Source organism: Dermacentor silvarum, chromosome 2, assembly GCF_013339745.2.
Source record: "Dermacentor silvarum isolate Dsil-2018 chromosome 2, BIME_Dsil_1.4, whole genome shotgun sequence".
Lineage (NCBI taxonomy): Eukaryota > Metazoa > Arthropoda > Arachnida > Ixodida > Ixodidae > Dermacentor > Dermacentor silvarum.
The window spans coordinates 223,335,643-223,361,451 of NC_051155.1; the positions used below are offsets into that span (position 1 = coordinate 223,335,643).

General features: G+C 44.3%; 2 protein-coding genes and 1 non-coding gene across 4 annotated transcripts in view; 1 reads left to right on the forward strand and 2 right to left on the reverse strand.

Moving 5' to 3' along the window:
* Positions 1-1,729: 1,729 nt before the first annotated feature.
* Positions 1,730-4,391, reverse strand: LOC119442728 (60S ribosomal protein L7a). The gene is made up of 5 exons (XM_037707718.2): positions 4,242-4,391; positions 4,031-4,148; positions 2,666-2,815; positions 2,124-2,475; positions 1,730-1,944 (listed from the first exon to the last, which is right to left on the reverse strand). Exons 1-5 carry the CDS (start codon positions 4,254-4,256, stop codon positions 1,770-1,772), a joined length of 810 nt encoding a protein of 269 aa, XP_037563646.1. The 5' UTR covers positions 4,257-4,391; the 3' UTR covers positions 1,730-1,769.
* Positions 2,557-2,627, reverse strand: LOC119443261 (small nucleolar RNA SNORD36). The gene has a single exon (XR_005190220.1). It is a non-coding gene; the product is annotated as a small nucleolar RNA SNORD36 (small nucleolar RNA).
* An 89-nt stretch (positions 4,392-4,480) lies between the features above and the next one.
* Positions 4,481-25,809, forward strand: part of LOC119442727 (calpain-7) — a 37,492-nt gene continuing 16,163 nt past the window's right edge. The window contains exons 1-9 of one of the 2 annotated variants that reach the window (XM_037707717.2): positions 4,481-4,573; positions 4,671-4,823; positions 6,955-7,063; positions 8,087-8,322; positions 15,144-15,211; positions 16,172-16,456; positions 21,961-22,174; positions 23,132-23,217; positions 25,629-25,722. In XM_037707717.2, the coding sequence (XP_037563645.2) occupies positions 4,713-4,823; positions 6,955-7,063; positions 8,087-8,322; positions 15,144-15,211; positions 16,172-16,456; positions 21,961-22,174; positions 23,132-23,217; positions 25,629-25,722 (1,203 nt within the window). In that variant the 5' untranslated portion in view covers positions 4,481-4,573; positions 4,671-4,712. The remainder of the gene's footprint in view (positions 4,574-4,670; positions 4,824-6,954; positions 7,064-8,086; positions 8,323-15,143; positions 15,212-16,171; positions 16,457-21,960; positions 22,175-23,131; positions 23,218-25,628; positions 25,723-25,809) is intronic. The other variant, XM_037707716.2, reaches the window with a different exon arrangement.

Sequence of the window (25,809 nt, forward strand, 5' to 3'; positions counted from 1 at the left end):
TTATATTTAAAACATCGGAACTATGTCCCTTTCAGGAACTACACTACGGCAACGTAAGGCCTTCGAGATTTGTTTTTGTCAACTGCTCGAAGGCGCATCAGAGAGGCGAAGGCAGTTTTTCTTGACAAACCAGGCAAGTAACAGTGCTGAGTGTTATATAGAACAATTGGAATCGTAGAATGCGATCTTGCTGGTAAACTTGAGCATAGCCTGAGGAGGCTATGACTTGAGGCTATGACTTTTTTTTTTTTTTTTTTTTTAACGAGCTAGGCTGATAACGGCTTGCTGCGCGCATCATGCACCGCTCGGAGTCCCAGACCGGACCACCCCGGATAGGGCGCCGGAATGAAATAAATGTTTATCTATAAGTGCCTAATCCCAGTTGCAAAAAACCAGCGTCTTCCAGTGCGAAACCAATGCGTTTTTTGATACTGGATCGCACGGGCGCTCGCTGGGAGTCACTGGGACAGACCGCTCGAGTCCCAGACCGGACCACCCCGGATAGGGCGCTGGAATGAAATAAATGTTTGTCTATGCTTATGTCACCGTTACGACTAGTAACGACCAAATACAATATTATATTATAGTGAGCTTTGTTGACCTGGCATACAAACAAAGTTTAACGGAACATGTCACATGCGACGGTTGGGCTAAAGTAGAACCCGTACGTGCCTAGAATATATTCTAGGCACTATAGTTGAACCATAAAGCTTCATAAAGGATTTTCCTACGGTAATTCTATGAAACATAAACGTAGATCTACTTTCCAGGCAGAAGTGTTTGGCACCTCAGTACGAAAAGATAGGTGCATGAACCCTAGCGAGAATTTCTAACAAGTTATATGGAGCTTGTTGGCACAAACCGATAGCCTGTTCAATAAAACGTTGGGATTTCCAATTGGACAGGTACGACTAATACAAACATTCTCTCTTTCAGCACAACCGGCGTGTCATCTCCTCTCCAGATCAGTTGTTCATGAACAGATGTGATTGCAGTAGTCATCAGCATCCCTCAAATCAACAAAACTTCCATCTAAACAGACTGCCTCAGCGGAATCAATTAAGGGAGTCACCGCTCCGCCCTCACTGCAGGATCTCCTTCCCTGGCTTTTATGCAATTCTGCCGCTAGGCAAGCCACGTGAGCCATGCTGACCATGTTTGACAGCGTCCAATATTAAAGGAGCCTCATCGTCTATGAGGTGGTTGACAAAGCCCAGTGAATAAGACGTTGGGATTTCCAATTGAACATGTAAGATACGAATTCGTTAAGCGTATGCGTGTACCAGATAACATATCGAACCCGTTTAAGATTTTTCGAGAAAACTTTTCGCAAAATTTCTTTTAGTCTCTTGGAATTGTCTCCTGCTCCACAGACACTGGCCTAGGTCGTTCATATACCAATATCGTTATCAGGTACAAGCACTCAAAGCGCCTGGTTTTGCTGACCAGCTCTGGAAATTCATACTCAATAGAAATACTCATATTCATAGAAATTAATTCACCCCACAAGTCGTATCAGTAACCGATTATGGACCCTTCTGCCCGTAATACAGGTTCCCTAACCCTTAAACTAGACAAGTTCTTGCTGTGCTAAGTGCAGTATATGTAAATTAATACATACCTCATGGCTAACGTGTGGCATGGATTCCAACAAGTGTGTTGCGTGTACACAAGTACCCAGAAAACAGTTCCGTATAGCATACAAATGAAGGCAGCTGAACACATTAAATACTGAGGGCAGACCAACTTTATTTGACACAGCAAGATGGTTAGGCCACCTTCTGGGCCAGCTCTTTAGCTCGTGCCCTCTCAAGCTTGGCAACACGAGCAGCAGATTTGTTGCCCATGACTCCACCTCCCCAGTGTTTGCGGATCTCCTCGTAGCGCTCATTGAAGTTGGTCTTGATGGCTTCCACAAGCTTGGAAAGATTGGATCGATCCTCCCTGCAAACACCAAGAGCAAGGTTAAGTAACAGTGCAGCTACCCCAGTGTGCAGTTGTTAATAAACATGGCTCAGAGTTAAAAAGCTCGTAAATAAAACACCCTCAGTTGTGATCAGGCAGTGATAGGAACTCATCACAGCAAAGCCCAGGAGACTAAATACTACCAAAAAGCCACTCACGGATTGGTCTGTGCCAGGGCAAGGCAAGTGCAAGTTTTGCGCCGTACGACACGCCCCAGTCGAGACTTGTTCTTCACAATGCAGTAGGGCACACCCATTTTCCGGCAGAGAGCTGGGAGGAACAGCACCAGCTCAATTGGATCCACATCATTGGCAATAACCACAAGCTGGGCTTTCTTCTGCTCCACGAGAGAGGTTACGGTGTTGGTACCCTGGCGAACCACAGGAAGACGCTTGGTGGGAACATCCTCCTTTCCTTTAGCCTTCTGCTCAGCACGCTGGAGCAGCCGCTGCTTTTTTGCGGCCTTAGACTCTGGCTTGTATTTGTCCAGAAGCTTGAACAAATTAGTGGCTGAAAAAAATGCACTACGATGAGTTCAACGGCACAATGAAACCGTCACACAAATGGGACTAGAATAGCACATTTATAGAGTTAGCTCAGAAAAAGTATGTTTTTCTACAAAAAACAATTCAGGTGAAGAAATTCAAAAACCATCACTGCAAAGCACCCTTGACAACTAGAAACAGCAGTAAAAACAAACCTGTTTGCCTGTCCAAGCATTGGGTGAACTGGTTGATGGGAGGTGGAACCTTGATACGCTGGTACAGGATAGCCCTCTGGCGTTGAATGCGTACGTACTTAGGCCATTTCACAAACCTGCTCAGATCACGTTTAGGCTGGATATCCTGGCCTACGGAAGGTAAATAGCAAACAGCATTAGTAATAGATGCATCACGCACATTTTGAAGTCTTATACTGAATATGGTTCACTACAAACACTTCTATACTCTTAACACCAACTTCGTGCAGCTAAGGCTAGGGGCGCATGCCTGTCTATCAGAAAAACCGGCTGCAATTAGAAGCAGACAATGGAGACATGACAACCCTCCTTTTAGTATTGTAATGGGGCCGTATTCTGAAACGTTTCCCTAGGCGAAATTTCTTTTTTCGCTTTCAGGCGTGCGCGCTGATTGGCTGGTTGAGCAAAATTAAATGACGTCGGGCTCAAACACCCAATCAGCTCACGCCTGAAACCGAAAAAAATTTCGCCTAGGGGAACGTTTCAGAATACGGCCCATACCTGTCGCTGCACGGTACGCCTCGCACTGCAGAATTAACGAATGTGCATGTTAAGCGTTTTCTTAAACATTTTCGCACGCAGATGTTAAGCTATGGGATTTAAATAATTTTGAATGAAAAGTGGCGTGCGTCCGGTACCACTGTCAGCAACACGGCATTAGGCATAAGACCGGTCGTAGGGCGTGTTTGATCACGATACGGAATACGTTAAAAAAGCATCCAAAAGGCACGTAGTACGAGACTAATAGAGCTTGCGCTGTGCACTCTCGTCCGTGTCTTATTTGTGCTCTTCAACTTACTCCACTAGGCATAACTTGCGCTTGATTATCAAGCGCACGTGCTCACGTGGCCTCCCAACAGTTGGGGGTGAGCAAATCAAGAGCGACGCTACGGGATTCTCGTTAAATTTTTTTTTGCATTTCTTCGCCATGCACCACTGGCTAAACGAAAAAAAAAAAAAAACCAATGAACCACGTATCAAGATCTTTCGAATGTCTGCAACGAGATCTGAACGTGATGGGAGTACAGGCCTAAAGGCTCATGGCATGCCTTGACTGCAAAACCTCAGATACAGAAAAACCTGGCTTTAGCACTGAGCCAATCAAGGTTCCGCGGTCAACTGTCTGCACATTACACAATACAGTACTGCGTGACCGAAAATATTTGTCTTTAACAAAGGAGGCATTGCGTTAACATAACAAAGAACATTCATCCATACCTGAAACGCCGGCTAGGGCCTAGCCTCTACCAGTGCGTTCCGAGGAACTCATGGTCTCCACGAGGCATCATAGGCCATATGCCACAGGCATTCTAGCAAGTGACTCACCGATGCTGAAATTTCTAGGACGCTTTTCAAAAAGCGGGTTTGTCACTTTCTTCTGTTCGGGTTTCTTCACAGACAGCGGAGCTGCTGCGATCTTCTTCTTGCCCTTCTTCCCTTTAATCTAAATATGATTAACAGAAAAAAGAACAATAAGCTTTGTCACTCTGCTAAAACACCTCACTAGTAGCAGAGTTAAAAGTAGGCACAAACTTACCTTCCTCTGCACCATCTTGAGCGAGTCGGGGGTAGCTCGCAGCCAAAAACTACGACAACTCGGCACGATGCCGTGCACGAAAAAGAACGCGGTCGGCAGGGAAAACGCTTATAAAGTGTTCGCGTTGCCAGACGTGAGCTATCTTTCTCTGCTAATGTCGATGGCGTAAGGCCCAAAAAGAGTTTCTATGCGCAAAACGGCACGAACAACCGACCGCGAATATGTTACGAAACGTATGCAGCCAAGTCGAAGCCAATCAAATCCAACTGGCCAGCTGCTCGCTCGCTCGGAGCGTCCGACGGTGAAGTAGAAGGGACCGAAGGAGTGCCGAGGTTTGTAACTTGCGTGACACCTTTTTTTCCATCACAAGAATATATAAAGCTCGTTGACAAGTCAGAGCTTGGGCGACGTCATTGTCACCTCTTCCAGGCACAATCCTGCATCGGCAGCCACTGGCATGAGTCAGTCGTCATGGGCGAAACCAGCAGAGCTCAGTTCGAACGTGATGCCGTGGAGTTTGCATCTCGGGCTGTCAAATTCGACCTGGAAGGAAACCCTGGCCCCGCTGCCTACTACTACAGGGTGTGTTTTCAGTCCTTCCTAACTGACATGACACCCAACGCACGCTTCTTGCTGTAGTGAATTGTGGGCTGAAACGAAATTGATCCACGGTATTGTCTATCGATGAATTCACGTACGAGTAGGGGAGCAAATTCGTGCGCTAATCAGTTACCGCGCGTTGTAGGCACACACAGCGTAATGCCGTTGTCTGTGAGATGCGGTTTAGTATTTCTGCTAGTGTGTGTCAGCGGCCATATCTACGAAAAAGTTATTGCGCTATAATAGTAAGAGCAGCTAGCTGCCAGCCACTCGTGATATCGTATATATCATTAGCGCAGGCGCCTGGGCCCCGGCCAGTGGCGAACAGCACTTGGCGAACGAAAACGGTTTGTGAATTACAAACGCACGCAGAACTGACGCCTGGAAAAATATATAAGTAATGAAAAATGATATCAGTGTGTACTGTGGTTTGGTGAATGAGCAGCTAACCGCTTAGGCACCTGGTGAACGGTATAAAATTTTGAAAATTCAGACGCCTATTGCCGGCTAAATGAAGCTACAGCTTAACTAAAGCTTAACTCTATTTTTATCGCTAGAAATGTGCGCACTTTCGGTGCTTTTATGTTTTAACCTTTTATTTCAAGATGTAGTAGTCGCATCTTATACCGGGATACATAAAATCATAGCTTGATCATTGGTGAACTTCGAACAAGCACCTCAAGGAAGATGAATGAAAGTAACAATTTGGCTGTTTTAGTAAAAGTACTGAGAGTAAAAAAAAAAAAAAAAGTAATATACAAAATATGCGCCTGGCTCCTAGTTCCCAACTTTTCTGTGCAAAAAAATTATGCAGATTTTTTGGTGTCAATACTAGCTCTATATAGTGATGCTGATGCTATGCAGGAAAGCAGTAGCTTCAAGAATGTGAAAACGGGTAAGTTCCTATTGTGCTGGGAACATTTGTTTTTACTCATTGCAGCAGGTCCCTGCTTCGTTTTTTACTGCATTGTTTAGGCTTGCGAAGCAATGGATGTGGGGTCGGGAAGCATGAAGAAGCCTCCTCAGGCTTGATTATTGTGCTTAATCAGCTTTTCTGTGCAGTCAAGCTGGTCTAGTGTGTATTGAACTGGCGCAGGAGCCTCCACGTGCTTTGTACAGTTCCTTCACAGTGCTGTAATGTGGAGTGTTGCACAACATGTAATGAATAAGGATACTTGCACAGGCAGTGTTCAAAATGTAAGAGATTAGACAGCTAGTCAATCTTCAGTCGAAGGTCAGTCTGAAATGGACTCTTAAGTTCTTCTGTGAGTGGAAATCCCACACAACGGGAAGGATTGCTTGTAATAATTTGTACTTATGCTGTGGAAACACTGAGTGGGAAAAGTAAATTTGCGCGTGATATTAGTCAAACACAATTATCATAATAATGCGCACTCATGAGCACCTACCATTGTTTGAGACATTGTTAAAACAGCCCAGATGTCAAATTGGAAAATTAGACAAACCGATAGAAGCTTCTGTGTCTTCACTGCTGCTCTCATTTAAAAATTTTGTTGCCGAGTTGATTAAAGCTTAAATTTTGCATAATTTTATTCAGGAAGTGCTAGGAGCACTGGAGACTAGTTTCGACAATACCTTCAGCAGAATTTTTATTTTTCCAGACTCCCCAATCTGCCAAAAATTGTAAAATCCGACCGATTGTTAAAGTTCGGTCGTCATTTCAGTAGGTGCAAGGTGTTGCTAGTAGAAAGATTCCAACGGAAATGTTTAACAATGTGTAGAAAGGCTGTCGATCACACTGAGCTACTTCCATGGGCCAGATAAGGAAAGAATTAATATATTTTCATCACTAGGAATATAAAGATCTTGCCTTTTAACTCGGGTATGATGACACACCAACTTTTGTGACGCTTTGGTAATTGCAACACCACACACATTTCATCAGTTACAAAGGCTTCTGAATGTGTCACTGGTGACTGAAACAGTCATTTCTTTTATAACTTACCATAGCCATGCCACTGTAGATTTAACGTGTTTCTATATGTTCTTTGTTGTAAAACACTTTGCAGTTATGAGATCCACACTTCTATGTTGTTGTTTCACTCCATTCCAGAACCCTGTTGGATGTGTTTGACCATTCCTTTCCTTTTAGGAAGCCGCTCAAGCATTGCAGTCGGCAATGCTCTCTGGGTCACAGGTAGCCTGCATTTCTGACAAGGCAAATGAATATCTCAACCGTGCTGAGGAACTTGTGAAGCTAAGTAAGTTTTGCCTCCATTTTATTAGGTCTTGTATGCTCAAACCCACATTTGTTGTTGAACTCTATTCACCATGAAAACATCTAGGATAGCCACATAGGAAACTGAATATTTTGAGAAATTGAATATAATTTTTTTAACACTCCAATTTGAAACATATTTGAAATTATGAATGTTTCCAACCCCTAATAATAATTTTAATTTAATTACAAATATTCTTACAGTAATGAATGTAGAATCAAAGGAAGAAATAACGTTTATTAGTCCCATAGAAACTAATGCCCCTGTCTGGGGCTCCTTGGTAGGCTCAGCCCTTCTGGCCCAACACATTCTTTATTCTGCATAAAATGTTGCCACCGTATATATATATATATATATATATATATATATATATATATATTTTTTACCATTTGCGGTAGGGTCATCCACTCCTTCCAGCTGCCACTGTGTTTAGTCGGTGGCAACTTTGAAAGTACTACAATCGAACCCTGATATATCGAATCTGAAGGGGATCACAAGAAAGTTTGTTATACAGGTAATTCAATATATAAAATCTAAATGTTATAGAAACATTTTCATGGGGATTTTACTGCTGTTCGTTATACACAATAATTCATTATATGTGGGTTCGATTTATCCTGGGTTCGACTGTAGTACATTTTTGAAAGAGGAGGTGGTGGGGCACTTCCACAAGGTTTGTTTTATAGATAGGCTCTACAGTGTTTGCAAGTTCAGGAGCCTGGGTCTCTGTTAATATATGTATAGTGGAGCGTCAGTAATGTGTGTTTATGCTTTTTGTAATAGTGAGGCTTCATGTCTTGTGTGCATATAAGAGGCTGTGTGGAGAAGTGTGAATGTGCGCACCACATTCGTGATGGAATAGGGAAAACATTTTTTTCTCTAGTCTGTACATGTAATCTGTTTACATGACCTACCTACAGTGGTGTTGACATCTCCACAAAAGCTTTTGCCTTTTCTTAAGCTGTCTTTCTCATAATGGGTGTTGTTCTTGTGTCGTGGCCACAGCATCAAGCACGCATATCCCCGTCACGAGCAATGCCCAGCAGCTCCAGCTGGACAGGGCCAAGTTCCTGCTGTCACAAGCGCTGGATGAGGATGAGGCTGACAACTACCAGGAGGCGCTGGAGCTCTACACGCTGGCAGTTGAGCTCTGTCTGCAGGCGGTGAGGGCACTTCGTTCCACGTGGGGGCGCCATCGCAGCCCCAAAGGACACTCCTCTTCCCCATCCCCTGTCGGCCAAGTACAGTACAGAGACAAGCCCTCTTTCTCGTAGCATAACTGCACTGTAGCTGTCCTAATTGAAACGCCATGAAACAGGAATGGGGAGGCACAGCAAAAGAAAAAACAAACAAACAATGCTGGCAGCGATAGCTATGTTCATTTCCTACCTTCTTTACTTGTCCCTCATCTCTGTTGTGCTGCTCTTCAGAATGAATTCAAAGCATTTAGCCTAACTTACTACAGTCTAGAAGGTAAACAGTTCGGCTGATTGCTTCTGATAACTTTAATGGTGCTGCTTACATTCGGCTGGTCAAAATCAAGCATTTGAAATATGTTTGCCTGATTCTTTCAGAGTGCCACACTCAAGCTCAAAGCACTTGGAAGCATTCTCCAGTTAGAGCTGGGAGTGTGATTGAGGTGTGACTCAATTCCTTTCACATGGCTGCTCCGACTGCTCTTGGAGCGGCTTAGCATTAGGTTTGGGCAGGCTTTCTCTGACTCCAATCTTGAGAGGGCTCCGTGTTGTTGCAAACATTTGGAGCATGGTAGGAACCAATTGAATGTGCCATAATTAAACAACCACCAGCCAAGTAGGTTTAATAAATTCTAAACTGGACATTTTGCAGTTCTGTTGACTCCTTCATTGGGGGTGACTTCAGGAACCTGCAGGTCCACTGGGACAATAAACTGATAGTTGGCACTGTTGTCACCCACTTATTTACAGGGCCTTTGCAAGGTCAGTCAGGTCATGAAAAAACAACAACCAGTGGTGCAACCTGTATCAATAAAGACCTGCTGCAGCTTTCTAATGTTGCTCCTAAAGGAGGAGTTGAAAGGACTCTGAAGCAATTGGTTAAATTAAAAAAATCCCCGTAGGGTCGGTGTTTGCTTAACTAGCATCCTATTAAAGTGCAGCTAGACATCCATTTATATTCAACAGCATTGTCATGAATTTTTAGTGCACATACTGTAGCCAGCTTTTTATTGCAGTAGCAAGTATATGGACACTCCAAGCGAACTTTTGCCGTCGCCGTGAGGTTCCGTATATATTTAGGTGTGTGTATGCTTTATGCCATGCCATACTATAGGACATGCGGCATATACGGGTTATATAGCCCCACCATGCTATCACTGCAGGTGCTCATAGGAGGCCTTACATTCTTGACAAAATTTATCCTCAGTATTTTGAGAATGGCAGCGCACAAGCAAATGTCGTGAAACAAAACACTGACAGTGCATGCTATTTATCTTAAATCTTCTCAGACTTAAATATTAAAGGTGCGAAACAATAACAGACCTCAAACCTGAAAATGATGTCATTTTATTGGCGGGGCTGTGCTCTGCCTCTGGGATCGTTGCAGGAAAGAGGTTTAAAACATACCCGATTTGGAAAAGTGGTGGTAAAGTCGCTGAGAAAGACGTTGGCTTTAAACAATAAACAAAAGTGAAATTGTGTGATGGCAGGATTCAAACAAAGGACCTCTAGCACAACAGCTCGTTTTTACCTAGTCAGCTTATTACGAGAAGACGAAACAGCGCTGAACAACAGGACGAAGGGAGAGCACAGACACGGGCGCTGACTAACAACCATATGTGTTTGTGCAGTCGTTGTACATAAGTAGACAGCCACTATCACAAGGAAATGACAGAAAAAACGAAATCAGCATGTGCAGAATCTAACTTCAAATTAGCAACTCAGGTACAATATCTCCTTCGAAAGAAGGGATATTGTGTAGGCTTACACATGCCTCTTATATGCACAACCATGCATGTGTAGGCTTACACATGCCTCTCCACTACTGTGGATGTGATAGGCGTCTGACACTAGACGAGCTCGTTCATCCCGTTACTTTGATAACAGGGTTCGCACAGCCCCTTGAAATCCTTGAATATCCTTGATATTGACAGTATAAGTTCAAGGGCCCTTGAAACTACTTGAATACCCGTGAGCTCCTTGTAATCCTTGAAAATCCCGTGCGATTTGTTCCGCTAGAGGAAATTAACAATGTACCTCCGCAAGTCATGCTGATATTTAGGGCCCTTTCGCTTACGAATGCCCATGAAAACAAGCTGTGTTGACTAAAGGGCAACATCAGGAAGTTTCGGTTTTAAATCTCGCAGCTCCTACGTCGTCTGGCAACTAATATGCATTGGAAATCCAATCCAATCCAATGCGAGGCATATCGCTCGCTCGGCTTGCGTATAGTGCCTAGAATATACTCTAGTGTGCCGTCCACCGAGCGTCTCCAATGGGGGACGGTGGCGCGGGCAGTGATGCCTGCCGCCGCAGGCCACCAGACGGCGATGCCTGTCGGCACCATGCCAAATCCTGCGGTGTTCTACTCGCGTTCGTTTGCGATGCGTTGATTGCTACGCGTCGATTGCAATGCGTAGTTCATCGCCTTGCTGCCGCTTTCGTTGCAGTCTTTTCTTCTTGTGAGTGAGTTTTTTGCATCTATGTGTGCACTCGTCTGTCTAAAGAAACTTTGAACAGGTCGCGAAACCGCGATTTCCCAGAGACGCAGAAAGAAACGGCTCATCTCATTACCCAGCGCGTCCTCAGACCCCGAACGTATTGCGGATTGGGACAAGAACATAAGAGGCAGATCGCCGGGCAAATGGGGAGACTCGCGTCGTGTCTTGCCTGAAGTCCGCCCATGTCTCAGCATGGTCCGGCACAGTCTCGAAGTGCAGCGCACCAAGCGGCCGGCGGCGGCAGGCATCACATTCGGTGCTACCACGACACCCGCTCTCGGCACACTAGTAAGTGTCTTTTAGGTACTATAGTCGGGCCGTTTGTCGGCCTCGTGCGCGCCATTTCAGTGAAGTTCGCGTTTGCGTTGTGTGTTTACTTTGACAAGATGCCAGGCGGGAAGTGCAAGTTTCAGCCTGCGTGGCTGCAACATACGGACTATGGTCACTGGGTGAGACTGGAACCAAGCGATCCTTATCGAGCAATGTGCACATTATGTCAGAAGACGGTCGACATTGCAACGATGGGGGAATCTGCCTTGAAGAGCCACCAGAAAGGCGCGAAGCACCGATCCAAAGCTGCAGCAGGTGAGGGCTGCTCATCCGTCGCAAGTTTCATGCAAGCGGCAAATCTGTCGTCCGAGGCTGTTTGTCAGCGTGAAAGCACGGCAACTTCCTCTCGGGCTGCGACACTTGACGAAGACTGCAGAAAGCATGATTCCGTGATCGAAGCCGAGATTTTGTGGACGATGAAAGTTGTGTCCTCGCACTACTCCTACAGCTCCAGTGGATCCATTTCCCAGCTATTCCAAAAGATGTTTCCGGATAGCGAGGTCGCAAGAAGCTTCACTTGCTCTGAGAAAAAGTGCGCGTACGTCGCGTGCCACGGTCTGCGCCCATTTTTCACTTCGCAAGTACAACAAATGATGGAGAAGTCTGACAATTTTGTTGTGCTTTTTGACGAAACCTTGAATGAATACCTGCAAAGAAAACAACTTGATGTTCACGTCAGATTGTGGAATAACTGTGAGGTGACAACCAGATATCTGACTTCGACATTCATGAGTCACAGCACAGTGGACGACCTTATGCAGAAGTTGGCGGAAACACTCGCGTCCTTTCCCCTGAGCAGGATTGTGCAGCTCTCGATGGACGGCCCGAATGTCAACTGGAGTCTTTTCAACAAGTTGCAGCAGCACATGAAGAATGACTTTCAAGTTCAGTGCTTGGATATTGGTTCATGTGGCTTGCACACAGTGCATAATGCTTACAAAGCAGGAATGCATGCGACAAGCTGACCAGTTGACACCTTTCTGTCGAGCTTATTCTCACTCTTCCATGATGCACCGGCCCGCCGTGAAGATTTTGTTGAAGAAACAGGGACCAAGCTGTTTCCACTTCCTTTCGTACCCCACCGTTGGGTCGAGAACGTGCCCGTACTGGAGAGAGCCCTGGCTATGTGGGAGCATTTGAGGCGCTACACCGAAGCAGTGAGCGACCATAGGCTACCCTTGCCGAAATGTAGAGCGTATGAGAACGTCAGTGCTTTTCTAAAGGACCAGCTTGCACTTGCGAAACTGAACTTTTCCCTAAACGTTGCAATGGTTGTGCAGCCTTTTTTGACTGTTTTTCAGAGTGATTCTCCAAAGACATTTTTTTTAGCAAAAGAGCTTGAAACTGTCTTGAGGAGCCTCCTTGCAAGGTTCGTGAAGCGCTCGGTATTGACAGAAGCCACGAGCATCACGAAACTGCTGCGAATTGATGTTCATGATACTGCCAATTACACGTCACTTGAGAAGGTGGACGTTGGACGTGCGGCTGAGAAGATCTTAAAAAGCGGAAAAGCGAGTACCAAGTGTGTTTTTGAATTTAGGGGCGAATGTCGTAAGTTCATTGTGAACATGATCCTGAAAATCATGGAGAGAAGTCCTCTTAGGTACGTACCCTCTGGTTCGAGGGTTGTCATGTTTCGACCCCAGAGAGATGGCGAAGACAGAAATGTGCCTTGGGAAGCTGAAAGTTGTTCATAACTGTTTAATTGACAGTAAGCTTCTTTCTGAGCACAAGAGAGATATTGTGTGTGCACAGTACATTCAGTTCTGCCAAGAAAAGCGGCATGAACTGCAAAACTATGAAAGAGACCATGAACGCCTTGACGTTCTCTTCGTGCGCCTTTTGAAGCGTGACCCGGCGTTCTCGATGTTATGGGAACTACTGAAGGTCCTTCTCTTGCTTAGCCATGGGCAGGCTTCAGTAGAAAGAGGTTTCAGTGTAAACAAGCAGATCGCGGTCGAAAATATGGCAGAGCTCTCGTATATCTCACAACGAGTCATCTGCGAGGCCGTGAAAACCCACGGTGGGCTGCTTAACGTTCCACTGTCGAAAGCACTGAAGTCATCAGTGCGTCAAGCCAGGCATAGGTATGCGCTATACATGGACGAACAGAAGAAGCAAGCTGTAGCTCAACAGGTAACCTTGAAGAGAAAAGCACTCGAGCTAGAGCTACAGAGCATGCAAGAGAAGAAGACAAAGCTCCAAAAAACTCTGAAGTGCTTGCAGGAGTCAGTGGATCGCTTTTCGGAAGACGCCGAAGCAAAAAACGACCTGACTTGTCAAGGCAAACAGTTTCCGTCGAACAGCCAAAGAAAAAGAAGCGGAGATAACAGCTCTTGAAAGAGAAATTAATGCGAAAATAGGGCTCCTTTCCTAAGTCATGTGAGGAAATAAAATTACGCTAACACTCCTTGAATTCTGCCTTTTTGCATCCTTGAAATCCTTGAAATGTCCTTGAATTTCCAGCCAAATATTGTGTACGAACCCTGTGATAAGAAAATCAGATCTCCGAAAAACGGCTCGCAGCCGCCTTCAATGAAATGCAGTGACATTTGACTATCAGTGGCCTTCTTTTTAACTTTGTTCACATGCTCGCCCATGCGTACATTAACGCATCGGCCAGTTTGCCCAATATAGAAACACCCACAAGACAAGAGGATCTTGTAAACAACGGATTCACACAATTTTTTTAATGCAGGCTTCCTATGTTTCCTGCAACTTATTGTGGTCTTGGTCTCGCGATTGACCTGTCGACACGTTGACCTGACCACTTTTTTGAGGTTATGGGCAACCTTATGTACATAAGGAATAACTGCAACCGTTTGCGGCGAGTCGACCTCATGCTGGGCTGCTGTCGGGAGCTTGTTTTTTAACCCCGTGACGAGGCTTTTGGCTATGCTAGACAATAGCATTTCAGGGAATCCCGCAAGCTTCAAACGCGATACTTGCTATTCAAAGCTAGCCTGTACTTGGTGATAACAAGACCTTACAAGTGCCGCCTTCATACAAGCTTTCGCAATACCGCGCTTCACAATCTTGAAGTGTGCAGAGGAAAAGGGAAGGAGACCCTTGCGCGACCGAAGAGCATAGCCCCAACAAACATGGTTATCTGAGAACGAGAGTTCCAAGTCTAAGAAGCGTAGTTTGTTGTCTGACGGATTCTCCGTGGTCAATTCCAAAGAACTTATTGCAGTGTGAAATATGTCAAAAATTATGGCAGCAGCATGCTGAGTGTCAGAAGGGTTGCAGCATGCTTCTGACTGAGTGTCACAAGCATGCTAGGCTTTCCCCAGCTCCGCTGGTCTCTGGTGTTTGCGATAGCAGAGCCATGCATAATTTTTGTTTTGATGTAATGTGCTTTTATGGAAGAATGTAGTACTTGCAAGTTAGTGTAAACAGTCACATTTTTACGGTGGAAGATCCACTGTAAAGCTCACTATATGTGCCTCTTCCCTCACCTCATGCAACTCAGTGCTCATCAGTATACAGCAGTGAAAAGGAGAATGTGAGATGTTTTGTGTGTTTATTTTGACCTCACCTTGCTTACATGCACAACATTTTAAACTGACAATAGGAAGATTAGTTAAAGGCAAAAAATGGCCATTTAGACAGAGAATGTATTTGCTCATTACAGACGCTGTAGAAAACATAACTTGTTTGTTGTTGAAGTTTGACTCTACTTCCCTCCAGAAAAGCAAAAATATTTTTGTTAGCTGCTATGATATCATTTTGCGTGAAAAGTGTAGAGCTAAGCGTTTGTGATATCTACCACTCTGGGTAGCTGCATTCATTTTGTCATATTAGTTTTTAAGACAGTAATAGGCAATGTGTTGCAGTTATAATGTCATGCTGTAGTGGCGTCTGGTATATTGGCAGTGTGAATTTTTATAAAAATTTCATTTAAGTTTACCTCACTGCAGATAACTTTTCACAAGTTAACTGTAATGTTAAGTAATTTGGTGTAGTTTGGCAGTTTATTTGTGCATGACAATTATGGCACTTCTTTCTTTTTTTTTTCTTCTTTGGTTGGGACAGAGAGCTGCTACAGATGACAAGGCCCTTCATGAGAAGCTAACAAGCATTGCATCTCAAGGACTTGAGAGGTTGGTTAACTGTGGCTTATCCTTTGATTGTAACATTACGATACTATCGCGATCATCAGTATGAGCTACAAAGTGAAACAGCGTGGCTAAGCATGATAGTACATCCAATTCCTAGACCGTGGGGAAGCAAAACCCTTGCTTTTCGTGTGCAAATTTGGTTTATTTATTTATTAGTATGAGTATTTTCTGACTGAACAGTTAGCTTCGAAGTACTTTGTGTGTTGTCCTGTTTCAGACCTTAACACGAGGCAGTGGGCTTGGTCTACATCCATAATGACCTCGTTCCAATGGGGATGGAATACAAAAATTCTCATGCACTGAAATTTACGATGCATTCGACTGGTCACTTTCGAGCACTCAGGGGCATGCTTTACATTCGGCTAACCAAAATGAACTGCTCAGCACACATTCATGTGCTTCATGCAGGTCGCTGCACTTCAGCTCAAAATGCCTGTGGGCATTGTCACCTTCAAGCTGGGAGTGCAATGAGATCCAACATAATTCTTGTCGGGTGGCTCCTCTGATTGTTCTGGAAGCAGCTGAACTTTCAGCACAGTCAGTCTTTCTCTGGATCCAGTCTTGTGACGGCTCTTAATCACTGCCAACAAGAAGCTCGGTCGGAGTCAGTTGAGTCTACCATTAGCTGCAGGTGGTTAAGTTGAGCCCTCAATCAAGGCATCTCTCATAACCCACTGTGCAGCTTCCAGATGGTATGCATTTAGGCCGGTTGTTGGTGCATAACATTTGACTGCGCAGCACATTGACCTGTTGTTTTTATTGTGTCCTATCTTTGCACTGTTTTCAATGCATTGTGCTGTTCCTCTTGCTGTGTCCCATCCTTGTGCTTTTCACCCACATGTAGCTGTGCACCAAATGGCCCAATTGCATACAGTCCTGAAGTTCCTCATCAGTTATTGTCTGTTTTCACTGCAACATGACATTGTCGCTATGCGTGTGCAGGGCGGAAAGCCTGAAGGCCAAGCTGGCAAGCAGTTGCGGCAGTGGCAGCACAATCATTCGGCCTGCCCCGTCAGCACCCATGCTCGAAGGGGCCAGAGCACCACCCTATGGCAGCAGCAAGGCCTCCAGTACGTCACTGACCACCAGGCTCAGCTCTGAGGCATCCACCACGTCATCTTCGCTCAGTTGCCCCGGAGCTGACGGGGAGCATGTGCGAGATGCAGGGAACAAGCTGCTCATCAGCGGCAACGACGGGTACACACGCGATGAGATTGAGGTCCTCAGGTGAGCCTCGTTTGAGGGCTAGGCACCACCAACCAGTGACAGCCCCTGTGAAGCATTCGCAAAACCCACATAAACACTAAAATAGCAAATGCAGAGTGTGCATGCACGAATGCTAAAGGAAGCTTTACAAATAGTGCATGGGCATGACCATTTATATTTGGCACACAGGCTTTGCACAACTTGCACAGATGGTGTGACAATGTCGCAGTTTCCTGTGCTTCAGATAATATCACTGTGGCTCTGGTGCCGTTTGTCACATTCACGTGCACACAGAAAGAAAGAATGTGGTAAAATTTACTTTTATTCAGTCTTCATCTTCAGTGATCTATATTAATGATGACATTTTTACAAAATACGTTGATTCCTCTCTACCAGATGTCTGCACAGCATTTAGTGTTGGCGATGCGTTGACAACAGGGAACACTATACTAAATGCCTCTGTTCCGCTGCCACGCACCACCCATGTAACATATACAGTTGCCGATGGATTTTTCGGACTCCAAAAATTCGGACTTCTTGGATATTCCGAACTTCATAAATGCACTGTCAGGGTTCCCATAGAGCTAATGCATTTTCTTGACCGATTTTTCGGACAAATTTAGGCCCCGAAGTTCGATTTTCCGGGATAAATAGCTCGTTCTGAGCCACGCTGCCTGAGCCGCTATTCTGGACATTCCGCCATTTTCTTCGAAGCGTGACGCACGCGCGACGCTTACAAAATGGCGCCGATAGCCCCGATTTGCTTTCGTAACGTGACGCAAATTTGACGTTTCGCCTAAGAAACTGTAATGTAGGCACTGAACATAGCGTGGTTGATAAAGCAAAACAGTTTTCCTCCCCAGTGAAAATAAAGCAGCTAGCTCAAAGCGTACGATTATTCGATCAAAATCGTTTCTCGCTTCCGTCGTCTGCATGAGCGCAGGCTGTCGTCTGCTTCATTAGCTAGGATGGGTGTCCTCGGGAAACGGAATGAGTCATCGTATATTGGTGCCCACGCGCTTGCTTTCTACCTTGAGACAATATACGCGACCTGCCAGTGATGATCAGCGCACGCTCTAGGCCGCGTTATCGCTATCTCGTGATCCGCAAGTGACTCAGCCCGACTCGTCTGGCTGAGAAGCGACCGAATATCATCGATAGCGTTGCGCGCGCCACAGGTATCCGCTTGAGTGACGCAAACGCTGGCACTGCCATCTCTTGTACACTTCGCTGCTTACTCGCACCGCGAGAGGAAACTTCAAGGCGCCGTCTTGCGTACATTTCTTTTTGTAAATTGAAAAGTCACCGTTGTCATAGCCTTTGATGACGCGAAAAGTCATTAATATTGATTACAATACAAACACAATAGTGAAAAGTGCAAAATGTCGCAGAAAGTTTGCTAGTTTCCACCAATATTATTTCAAATAAACGTGTTTTAATAGAAATGATGGTTTAAAACACAAATGCCAACACCACCCGAGAGCGATGCAAATGCTATGAGCACGCGTTGTGAACAAAAAATTTTCATGGCCCCAAATGACAGGGAAAATGCGGCGATACGCATGCCTCTCGACTGACACTGCATATGGCCGCTCATTACCATAATTCGCGCGGCTCGTCGCACCAGAAATTATGGCAGAAAATCTGTGCAATGGCGGCCCAGCGCAACGTCGCGCAACGTCAAATTGACGTTTACGAAACGGCCCTTCCTGTGACGCTCTTCACAGGATATTCTTTCAGCCAATCAACAACTGACATGCCGGCTATCTTGGAATGCCACCACATATTTGCGAAATTGCAGATGCATTCCACGGGCTTCTGCACGCTACCGTACACTTTCTTTTTAAAGCGCTAAAGTCGCAATATAGGTGCCAAGGACCACACAAAAGTATTAGTCGATAAAATTTGCAGCTCCACGTCACGCTTCGTCATTCTGACGAAAACGCAAAATTGCATTTTGCAAAACTTCCGTTTCCCGGCACAAATTTCAAAACACGTGACCTCTGGACAGCCAATGAGACAGCCAAGATGGCGGATAATGGCGGCCGTGCAGCCGCCATGCGTGTCCAGAATAGAGCCTCTGGTCTTGGAGGCCGCCATACTGGATTTTGCACTGGCTTGGCCAATCTTGGCTTCTAGTGGTCCGCTCTATAGCCTTCAAGATTGGGAGGCGCACGGTATCAATAGAGAGCGTGCGTCATTCCCCAATCTCGGAGGCCATACCCGCTCTTACTTAGCTGACAAAATGCCTGGGGACGGCGGGCGCGTGGGCCCCGTATCTGTGTGGCGGGCATTTTACTCCGGTGGCGGCTGTGTGGGTGCCGTATCCTGAAAGCGATCTGCGAGGTGTAAAAAGTGCATGCCCGTGTGGGCCTCATCTTCAAAGTGATCTGCAGTGTGAACAAAATGCAACTAGTGCCGATAGCTCCGTATGCGCTGTGCTTTCGACGTTTTGTTCACATTGAAGCGAGAGACAGCACGAAGGTCAATTCGTTCGATGCTGCTGCCGTGCCTCATCATCCCAGCGTTTTGACAGCGAGTTTCCACGGTCATCGAGCGTGATGTGTTTATGTTTACTTGTGCACGCGTGACACCATGCTTGTTAATTTAGTTAGTAAGTGAATGTTTACAAATTTATACGCCCGATAAAACTACAATCCTTAGTTCGTATAATTGTCTGCTAATTTGCTATCGCAATCTATGCTTTGCCTTTCGGGTGAAATTGCTACAATTCTCTTTTTCTTTTCTTTTTTTGTTTTTTTTTCTTTTTTAAAGTCTCGGTTGCTATTTTGTGTGTGATGTGCCCACAGCGCAGGTGTGTCTCAGAGACGTGTCGCATCTTTGTGTGCGCTTGTGTGGCTTCGCATTTGTCTGTTCGGCGCCACCTCCTAAGCCTTCGCGAGAGCCAAGTGGTGCAAAGTAACAGGGCTCGTTTCTTCGATCTCCATGGCGATCTCCACCAACGGAGATTGCCAACACGGTGACGCTCTTGCCGGCTGTATACGGAGACATCAGTTTTGCGCGCATCCAAGCAAATATGATCGCCTCCAAGCGTAATATGAGGCAGGGCATTACTAGAGATTTTTTATGCTACTCTAAGCCTAGGAGGAGGAGGAACAAACTTTTATTGAAACCAGGACGTTGAGGTCTTGCCTCTTCGCCGCCTCGCAGGCCTAATAAATTTTGTTTTTGGGGGTGAACAACTTTTTCGGACTGTTTGATTTTCAGTACTATTTTTCGGTCCCACGCAAGGTCCAGAAAATCGGTCAGCGACTGTAGTAACAGTGGCGTGCGCAGAAGAAACAATGACACCTACAAAACCACCGATAAGTAGTGAGGTCCGTGTCACCTCCAAGGCGCATTGCTCTTTTTCTATTTTTTTCTCACATCCTTGCCGCGGACACCAGAATTGTCTTGCTTGAGGCGGACACCTGAACTATTTCAAAACGCAAGCGGTTGTAAATGACACCGTCTGGAAAGGGCAAGCCATGTGGCATCCCCACAAGCACAGAGGTTACATTTCTCTGCCTGCGTAACAGCTCCAAAAAGAAGCACAAAAGAACGAAGAGGCTAGTGCGGAAAGAAGGAAGAGACGCGCCTCAGTTGCTAGGTGACACTTGTCTAGGCGGAGCATGTGCTCGCAAAACCTGATGCATGGTTGCCTCGTAAACAGAAAAAAAAAAAAAAAAATCCACCCCCACCATAGAGTTTTTCATAGTATTACCTAGAGGGAAATCTGGTACTATGGCTTTTACGGGAGTTTCCAAACGAGGGCTGTGCCATTATGGGAATGATGGTATATGAGTATGCGAGGCTTGTGTTGACTGGCATTGTGTTGTGTTGACTGGCGTTATGTGAGGCTTCGTCTAAAACAGGGATATGGCTGCGCAGATAATGCATTCTTAAAATAAAATCTTCATTGAAGATTTTTGTTCACTCCTATTACATCTTTCAATGAAGTTTGCTCACCTGCAGTGCATAATCAAGCGAAGAAAAGCAAGAACAGATGACAAACTGTTCCAAAGCAAGCGCAAGCTTTGTCATCCGTCCTCCAACTTTAGTAGCCCGCTGATACTTTTTACGTTTCATATAGTTGTACATCCAGTCGCAAGTCCTCTAGATTGAATAAAACATGTTTTTGGGTAATAATGATGTTAGAACAGCTCTTTACATGCTGTTTTAGTATGAAATTAACTATTGTGAAAGATGGAACGGTGCTAACCAGGCGCGTCTTCAAGGTGTTCTGGCACTCATAGATCAATGCTAATCCAAAGCCTCCATATCTCGGCATTCCCATGCATACAGCAATGCAACAGCAGCAGATTTCCCTCTAGATAACATAGTGAGAAACTCTATGACTCTGGCCTCCCACGTTTTTCTCCTCCCATGCCCTCTCAAGATTTCCGAACCCACGTGCCATGGCATGTGCTTTCTGCACCGTGTTGTCTGCTAGCCTACTGCTCTGGCTGCCATGAAGGATGCACTGAAATCTAAGAATCCTTGAATTTCGGAATATGAATTCGTAGTACCGAGGCATTGTTAACATGACATGTAAACTGAATAACAATCATTATTCTGAAAAGTTCCTTATTCTGAAGTTCACAGTACTGAAATACTTTCACATTGAAACTATAAGTAGTCAACAGGGGATTCTCGAAATGTTCGCTAATCTGAAAAATTAGTTAATGTAGTGTTTAGTGTAACAAAGTTTCATTGTAGTTGCTTTGTTTGAAATAATAATCACTAGTGAATACTACAACAGCAGGTTTCTCAGTGTGTACATTCAATTTACCTGCTCATAAACAGGAAAATCTCAACACTGTAAACGCGTCAGCAGCAATTTTATGAGCAGCCAGGGTATCTTAGCGGTGTGCATTGTTGGGCAAGTTTGTACTTGCTCAGGTGGTGGGAATGAGCACAAAGTTTTGTGCTCCTTCCCATCCTCTAAATATCCAGAGTATTCCCTGCTTTTTCCTTTTAAAAAAAGTGATGCAACACAAGAACATTTATGATGTGTTGTAGTTGAGCACAGCTTTGCAAGATGGTCACCATGAATGCTCTGCACCTGGATTCGTCTTTCAGCATTCTGGTATTCACTCTTTTATTCCTCTGCTGTGCCTGATGCTCTGATATAATTGTCAAATTGAGGAACAAACCATCTGTGCAACAGAACACAAGCTGCGAGAAAGCTTCTCAGTGCATGCATGTTACATACAGAAAGACAAGTTTTCCGTGGCTGTGGGACATTTCAGCCTTCTATTGAAAAATGAGACTGTGACTATGCTTGTGGCCTTTCCTTCACCATTTTTTTTTCTATCAGATACAATAAATTACTGCTACGCAGGAACTACAAGGGCTACAGAATTTAATTGATTTTGCCCTAGTAGTTGTTATAAAATCTGGCATTTTATGCTAGAAGAGAAGGAGAAACATGGGAATGGTTGCAGAATTCGATAATATGCGAGTGGTGGTGCACAGTGATGTGCCAATGCTGTGCCATGTTGTGAGCCTCGCACCCGGCCCAGGAAGACATCTGTGATCAACGGGCGAGAGTACGTCCCTTTCCTGGAAACGGACAAGCGGGACCGCTTTGCCTTCAAGCTGCCATTCTGTGATCCAGACGGCAAGCTGTCCCTGTCACCCAAGCAGCGTGCTTCATTTAGCCACTGGGCACGCCTTGAGGAGCTGTCACACGACCCCAAGATCATTGAGGTGGTGGACTGCTTCAGCATCCGCCAGGTACGACTGCTCACGTTAGAGGGGCATGCTGTAGTAGAATGCACTGTTTGTGTAAAATAGGTAAAGGAAGTAGGCTAGGATAATGCGACTTGGATCCTTAGGAGTGCAGTAGTAAACTAAAGACAGCCTACCAAAATATTGGCAAGAGTGATGCCATCACTAGTGCATTTAGATATTTTTCTGCAGAAAGTGAGCAGCAATGGTGGTGATCGGCTATGTCTTCCAGAGACGCCATGCTACATCGCTACTTATAATGTATGCCATATATTGTTGTAGAAACACATTGCATAATTGGCAAGTCCTAACCATATTCGATGTTCCTCATTATCCACAAGCAAGAGTGCTGCACGGCACACAATGTCCTTGACTCACTGGATTGGAGTTTGAGTTCTTATACATCTATGCTCATTTCGATTTATTACCCTTTTTGTTACTTGTAATCGGTACCAGCCCTATGTACCTCATAGCTTCAGAGTAGGGCTGCCCATTTAATGTTAATAAATGAGCTTTATGTGCAAGGTGGGGTATGGCTTGGTGAGAAAAAAAAGAATGGGGACACAGAGGGAATAGAACAGTTACAGCTTCTGCACAGTGTATTTTTAATGAGACGGAGCACAATGGGCTAGCTGTAAGCCTGTGGACAGATTTGAGTATGTTGCATCCACATTCAGTTTTGGACCCATTCAGTGTACGATCATTCACTGACTCTTCTGGTTTTTCTCTTGATTAAAGCTAATGGCTTGAAAGTCTAGAGTAGGTGCTTTACATCTGGTCTCGTATCTAGCCAGCATAACAGGCAATGTGAAATTGCACTGGATATAAATGTGTTACCATCAAATGTATCTTGTGTCTTCCTCTAGAAGTTTGAACATGATTCTTGATCATGACTTGGCCTTTGCCAGCTTGTGTTTTAAATTGCTGTTGGCCATCTAATTTAGTTTTTTGTTCTCTCCACAGACAGTTGTTTCGGACTGCTCATTTGTGGCATCATTGGCTGTGAGCGGCCTCTATGAAAAGCGGTTCAAGAAAAAGATTATTACAAGGTGAGGGCATGGATATTCTTTAGGGATGTTTAGTGCATAGGTTTGACCACTGCTAGGGGGTACTTTGTTAGTATATTTCAGAAGTTAGTGAATTAAATTTTACGTTCAAGGCTCATCAACAACATTTCTGTTTTAGAAGTTTGCTTAACAGATAATATTAGCAAGTGTTTCCTATAAGTTTGACGGCTTGTTACATTTGCACTATTTGTTTTAGTATTAATGAAGCTATATACATAACTGTGGAATACTGTGTGCATAATGAGTCATGATTTTAGCTGCAAAGTCAAATAGCAAAACTATGATCAAAATGCAGAGAACTGTTGTGACCATACCATCTGTCAAGGACTTTGTGCACATTGAATCAAGTACACCTAGAAGGGCAGTGTAGTGTATTTATACACTTTTATTTGTTTGAACTCAAACTGCAATGTGCAGTCCATATTGGAAAAAAGTGTTTAATCCTTTAAATTTTTTTATTTATTTAAAAATACCACTTGCTTAACATCAGACAAGAGATCAGACTGAAGCTGCATACTAAAAAAGTTGTAGGACTTCTTTTATAAGAGAAACCACTCCTGGCTTCTTAGCCACTGCACATCGCTAAGTCTGGCAACTGTATCAGCACCAAGTTTTATTTTCATAACGATTTGTGGGCTTGTCCCACCATCCAGTTTTCAAACCACATCTGTCAGCACTCTAAGCTTTCTGTGCTGAAAAATGGTGGTGCTATCCCTGTGCTTTGGTCAGGGCTGTTACACTGTGCACTTGCCAGCTTTGCATTGTTAGTGAGCATTTCACATTAATAAATAAAAACTTAGTGCCCTTCCACTCTGTGAAAAAGGACGACCAGCGAAGCTGTTATGTGTTCTTTTAAAATGACAAAATTGCAATTAAAGCATCAAGACAAAGACACCCTAATCCACATTAATCCTCTTTCATCCACTTTTATCAACCTTAATGCTCGTTAATCCACCTTAATGCACCCTAATAAACTCTAATCCTACTCCATCCACCTTAACCCACCTTAGTTGACCTTAATCCACCTTAATGCACCCTAATCTGCCTTAATTAACCCTAATCCTCCTTAATGCACCTTAATCAGCCTTAATCCATCTTCATCCACCTTAATTGGTGGACTGGTGGGTAGACTGACATATTGGTCATCCATCACTGGATTTGACACTTATGTTAAGGAACCTACAAAAGCTACTGTGGATTGAATTTTGTCGACGTTACTTTTTTCTACATGCCTTGTTGATGCACGCACTTTTAGTGAGCACCTAGCCATATATAGCCTCGTTGTAAAAATATATATAGCCTCGTTGTAAAAATAACGCCTGTTACTGGATGTGCACTTAAATGTTTTGCTTCTCTGCATTTAGGATAAGGTGTACCAGCTGGGAGTATCTCTTTGTGGCAGTAAATCTAATGATCAACTCATGCTGGACAAATTAAGAAACAGTTTCTGCAACAATTCTCTATGTTTGCCTGGTAGTATAGTAGACTTCCATTAAGTCGACTCCGGATAATTCGATTTTTCTTTTTTTTCGATCCCAACCGAAGATCCCTCCCAGCACCCATGCATTTCTATGGGCCCAAACTTTCTTTATTTCGATCCTAAAATTGGCCTTTGCCGAACTGGACCAGTCAGCACATATGCACCTGACCCCTATGGTGACCTCAATCTAAAACGTCCACTTTTGGCCTGCCCTAGGAAGATCTTCAAGCAATAACTATGGCCCACAATGTCTTATTACACTATTTACCCAATTATGATGCTTGCCTTTCTTGTTTCTTTTTTTTTTTTTTGTTAAAAAAATTGGTCTGTAAATTGCCTGCGCGGTGCAATCGGATACAAAACCAAAACCACCTTTGCGGTGTCCTATGCTAATGTAAACACTGATGTATTGCGGCTAAGTTGGCTTTATGAAACCGGCTGTCATTCTGCAACACATATTGGACGCCTGTCCATTTTTCTTACTACAAAATCGGGTGCATGTTTGATTTCTGCTTTGTTTAGGAGCTTTAATGTAATTTCTATGCTAGTTTTCCACTTTGGACACATAGAGAGTGAGCGCGCGTTTGATTCAGAGGTGTGTTATGTATAATCAGGCAAATGCTACCAAATGAATCCAGGGAGTGTTTTGCATATTTTTTTCTGCCTCTTGCTTAATTCAAGCCGCTGGATAACTTGATCAGTTTCGTCGGTCCTGTCAGGATTGAATTAGCGGAAGTCAACTGTATAATGTTAAATAACCGAGAGAGTGCTAGAGTAACTTTGCCTTTTGTTTGTATGCTTGTATTGCTTTTATTCAGTTGTATTTCATTGTTTTTGTTATTACCACATTATTTATTTGCATTTAGTGTATCACTTGGTGGCATCGTGTTTAGGCCTTTTCCCTTTGTTTCAGCATAATTTTCCCTCAGAACCGCCAAGGGCAGCCGGTGTACAATCCTTGTGGCAAATACACTGTCAAGCTTAACATTAATGGTGTTCCGAGAAAGGTAATATATATATTTTTTAATTTTCTTCGCACCCTTTACTTATTAATTAATTTTACTCTTTTAATTAACTTTCATGGGTGCAACCCC

Excerpts from the sequence above, each read along its gene's own strand:
- LOC119442728 (XM_037707718.2), bottom strand. Across the intron at positions 2,816-4,030 it reads TCCTAGAAATTTCAGCATCG|GCCAGGATATCCAGCCTAAA; the intron begins GTGAGTCACTTG and ends TACCTTCCGTAG. Across the intron at positions 2,476-2,665 it reads ATGCTTGGACAGGCAAACAG|CCACTAATTTGTTCAAGCTT; the intron begins GTTTGTTTTTAC and ends CATTTTTTTCAG.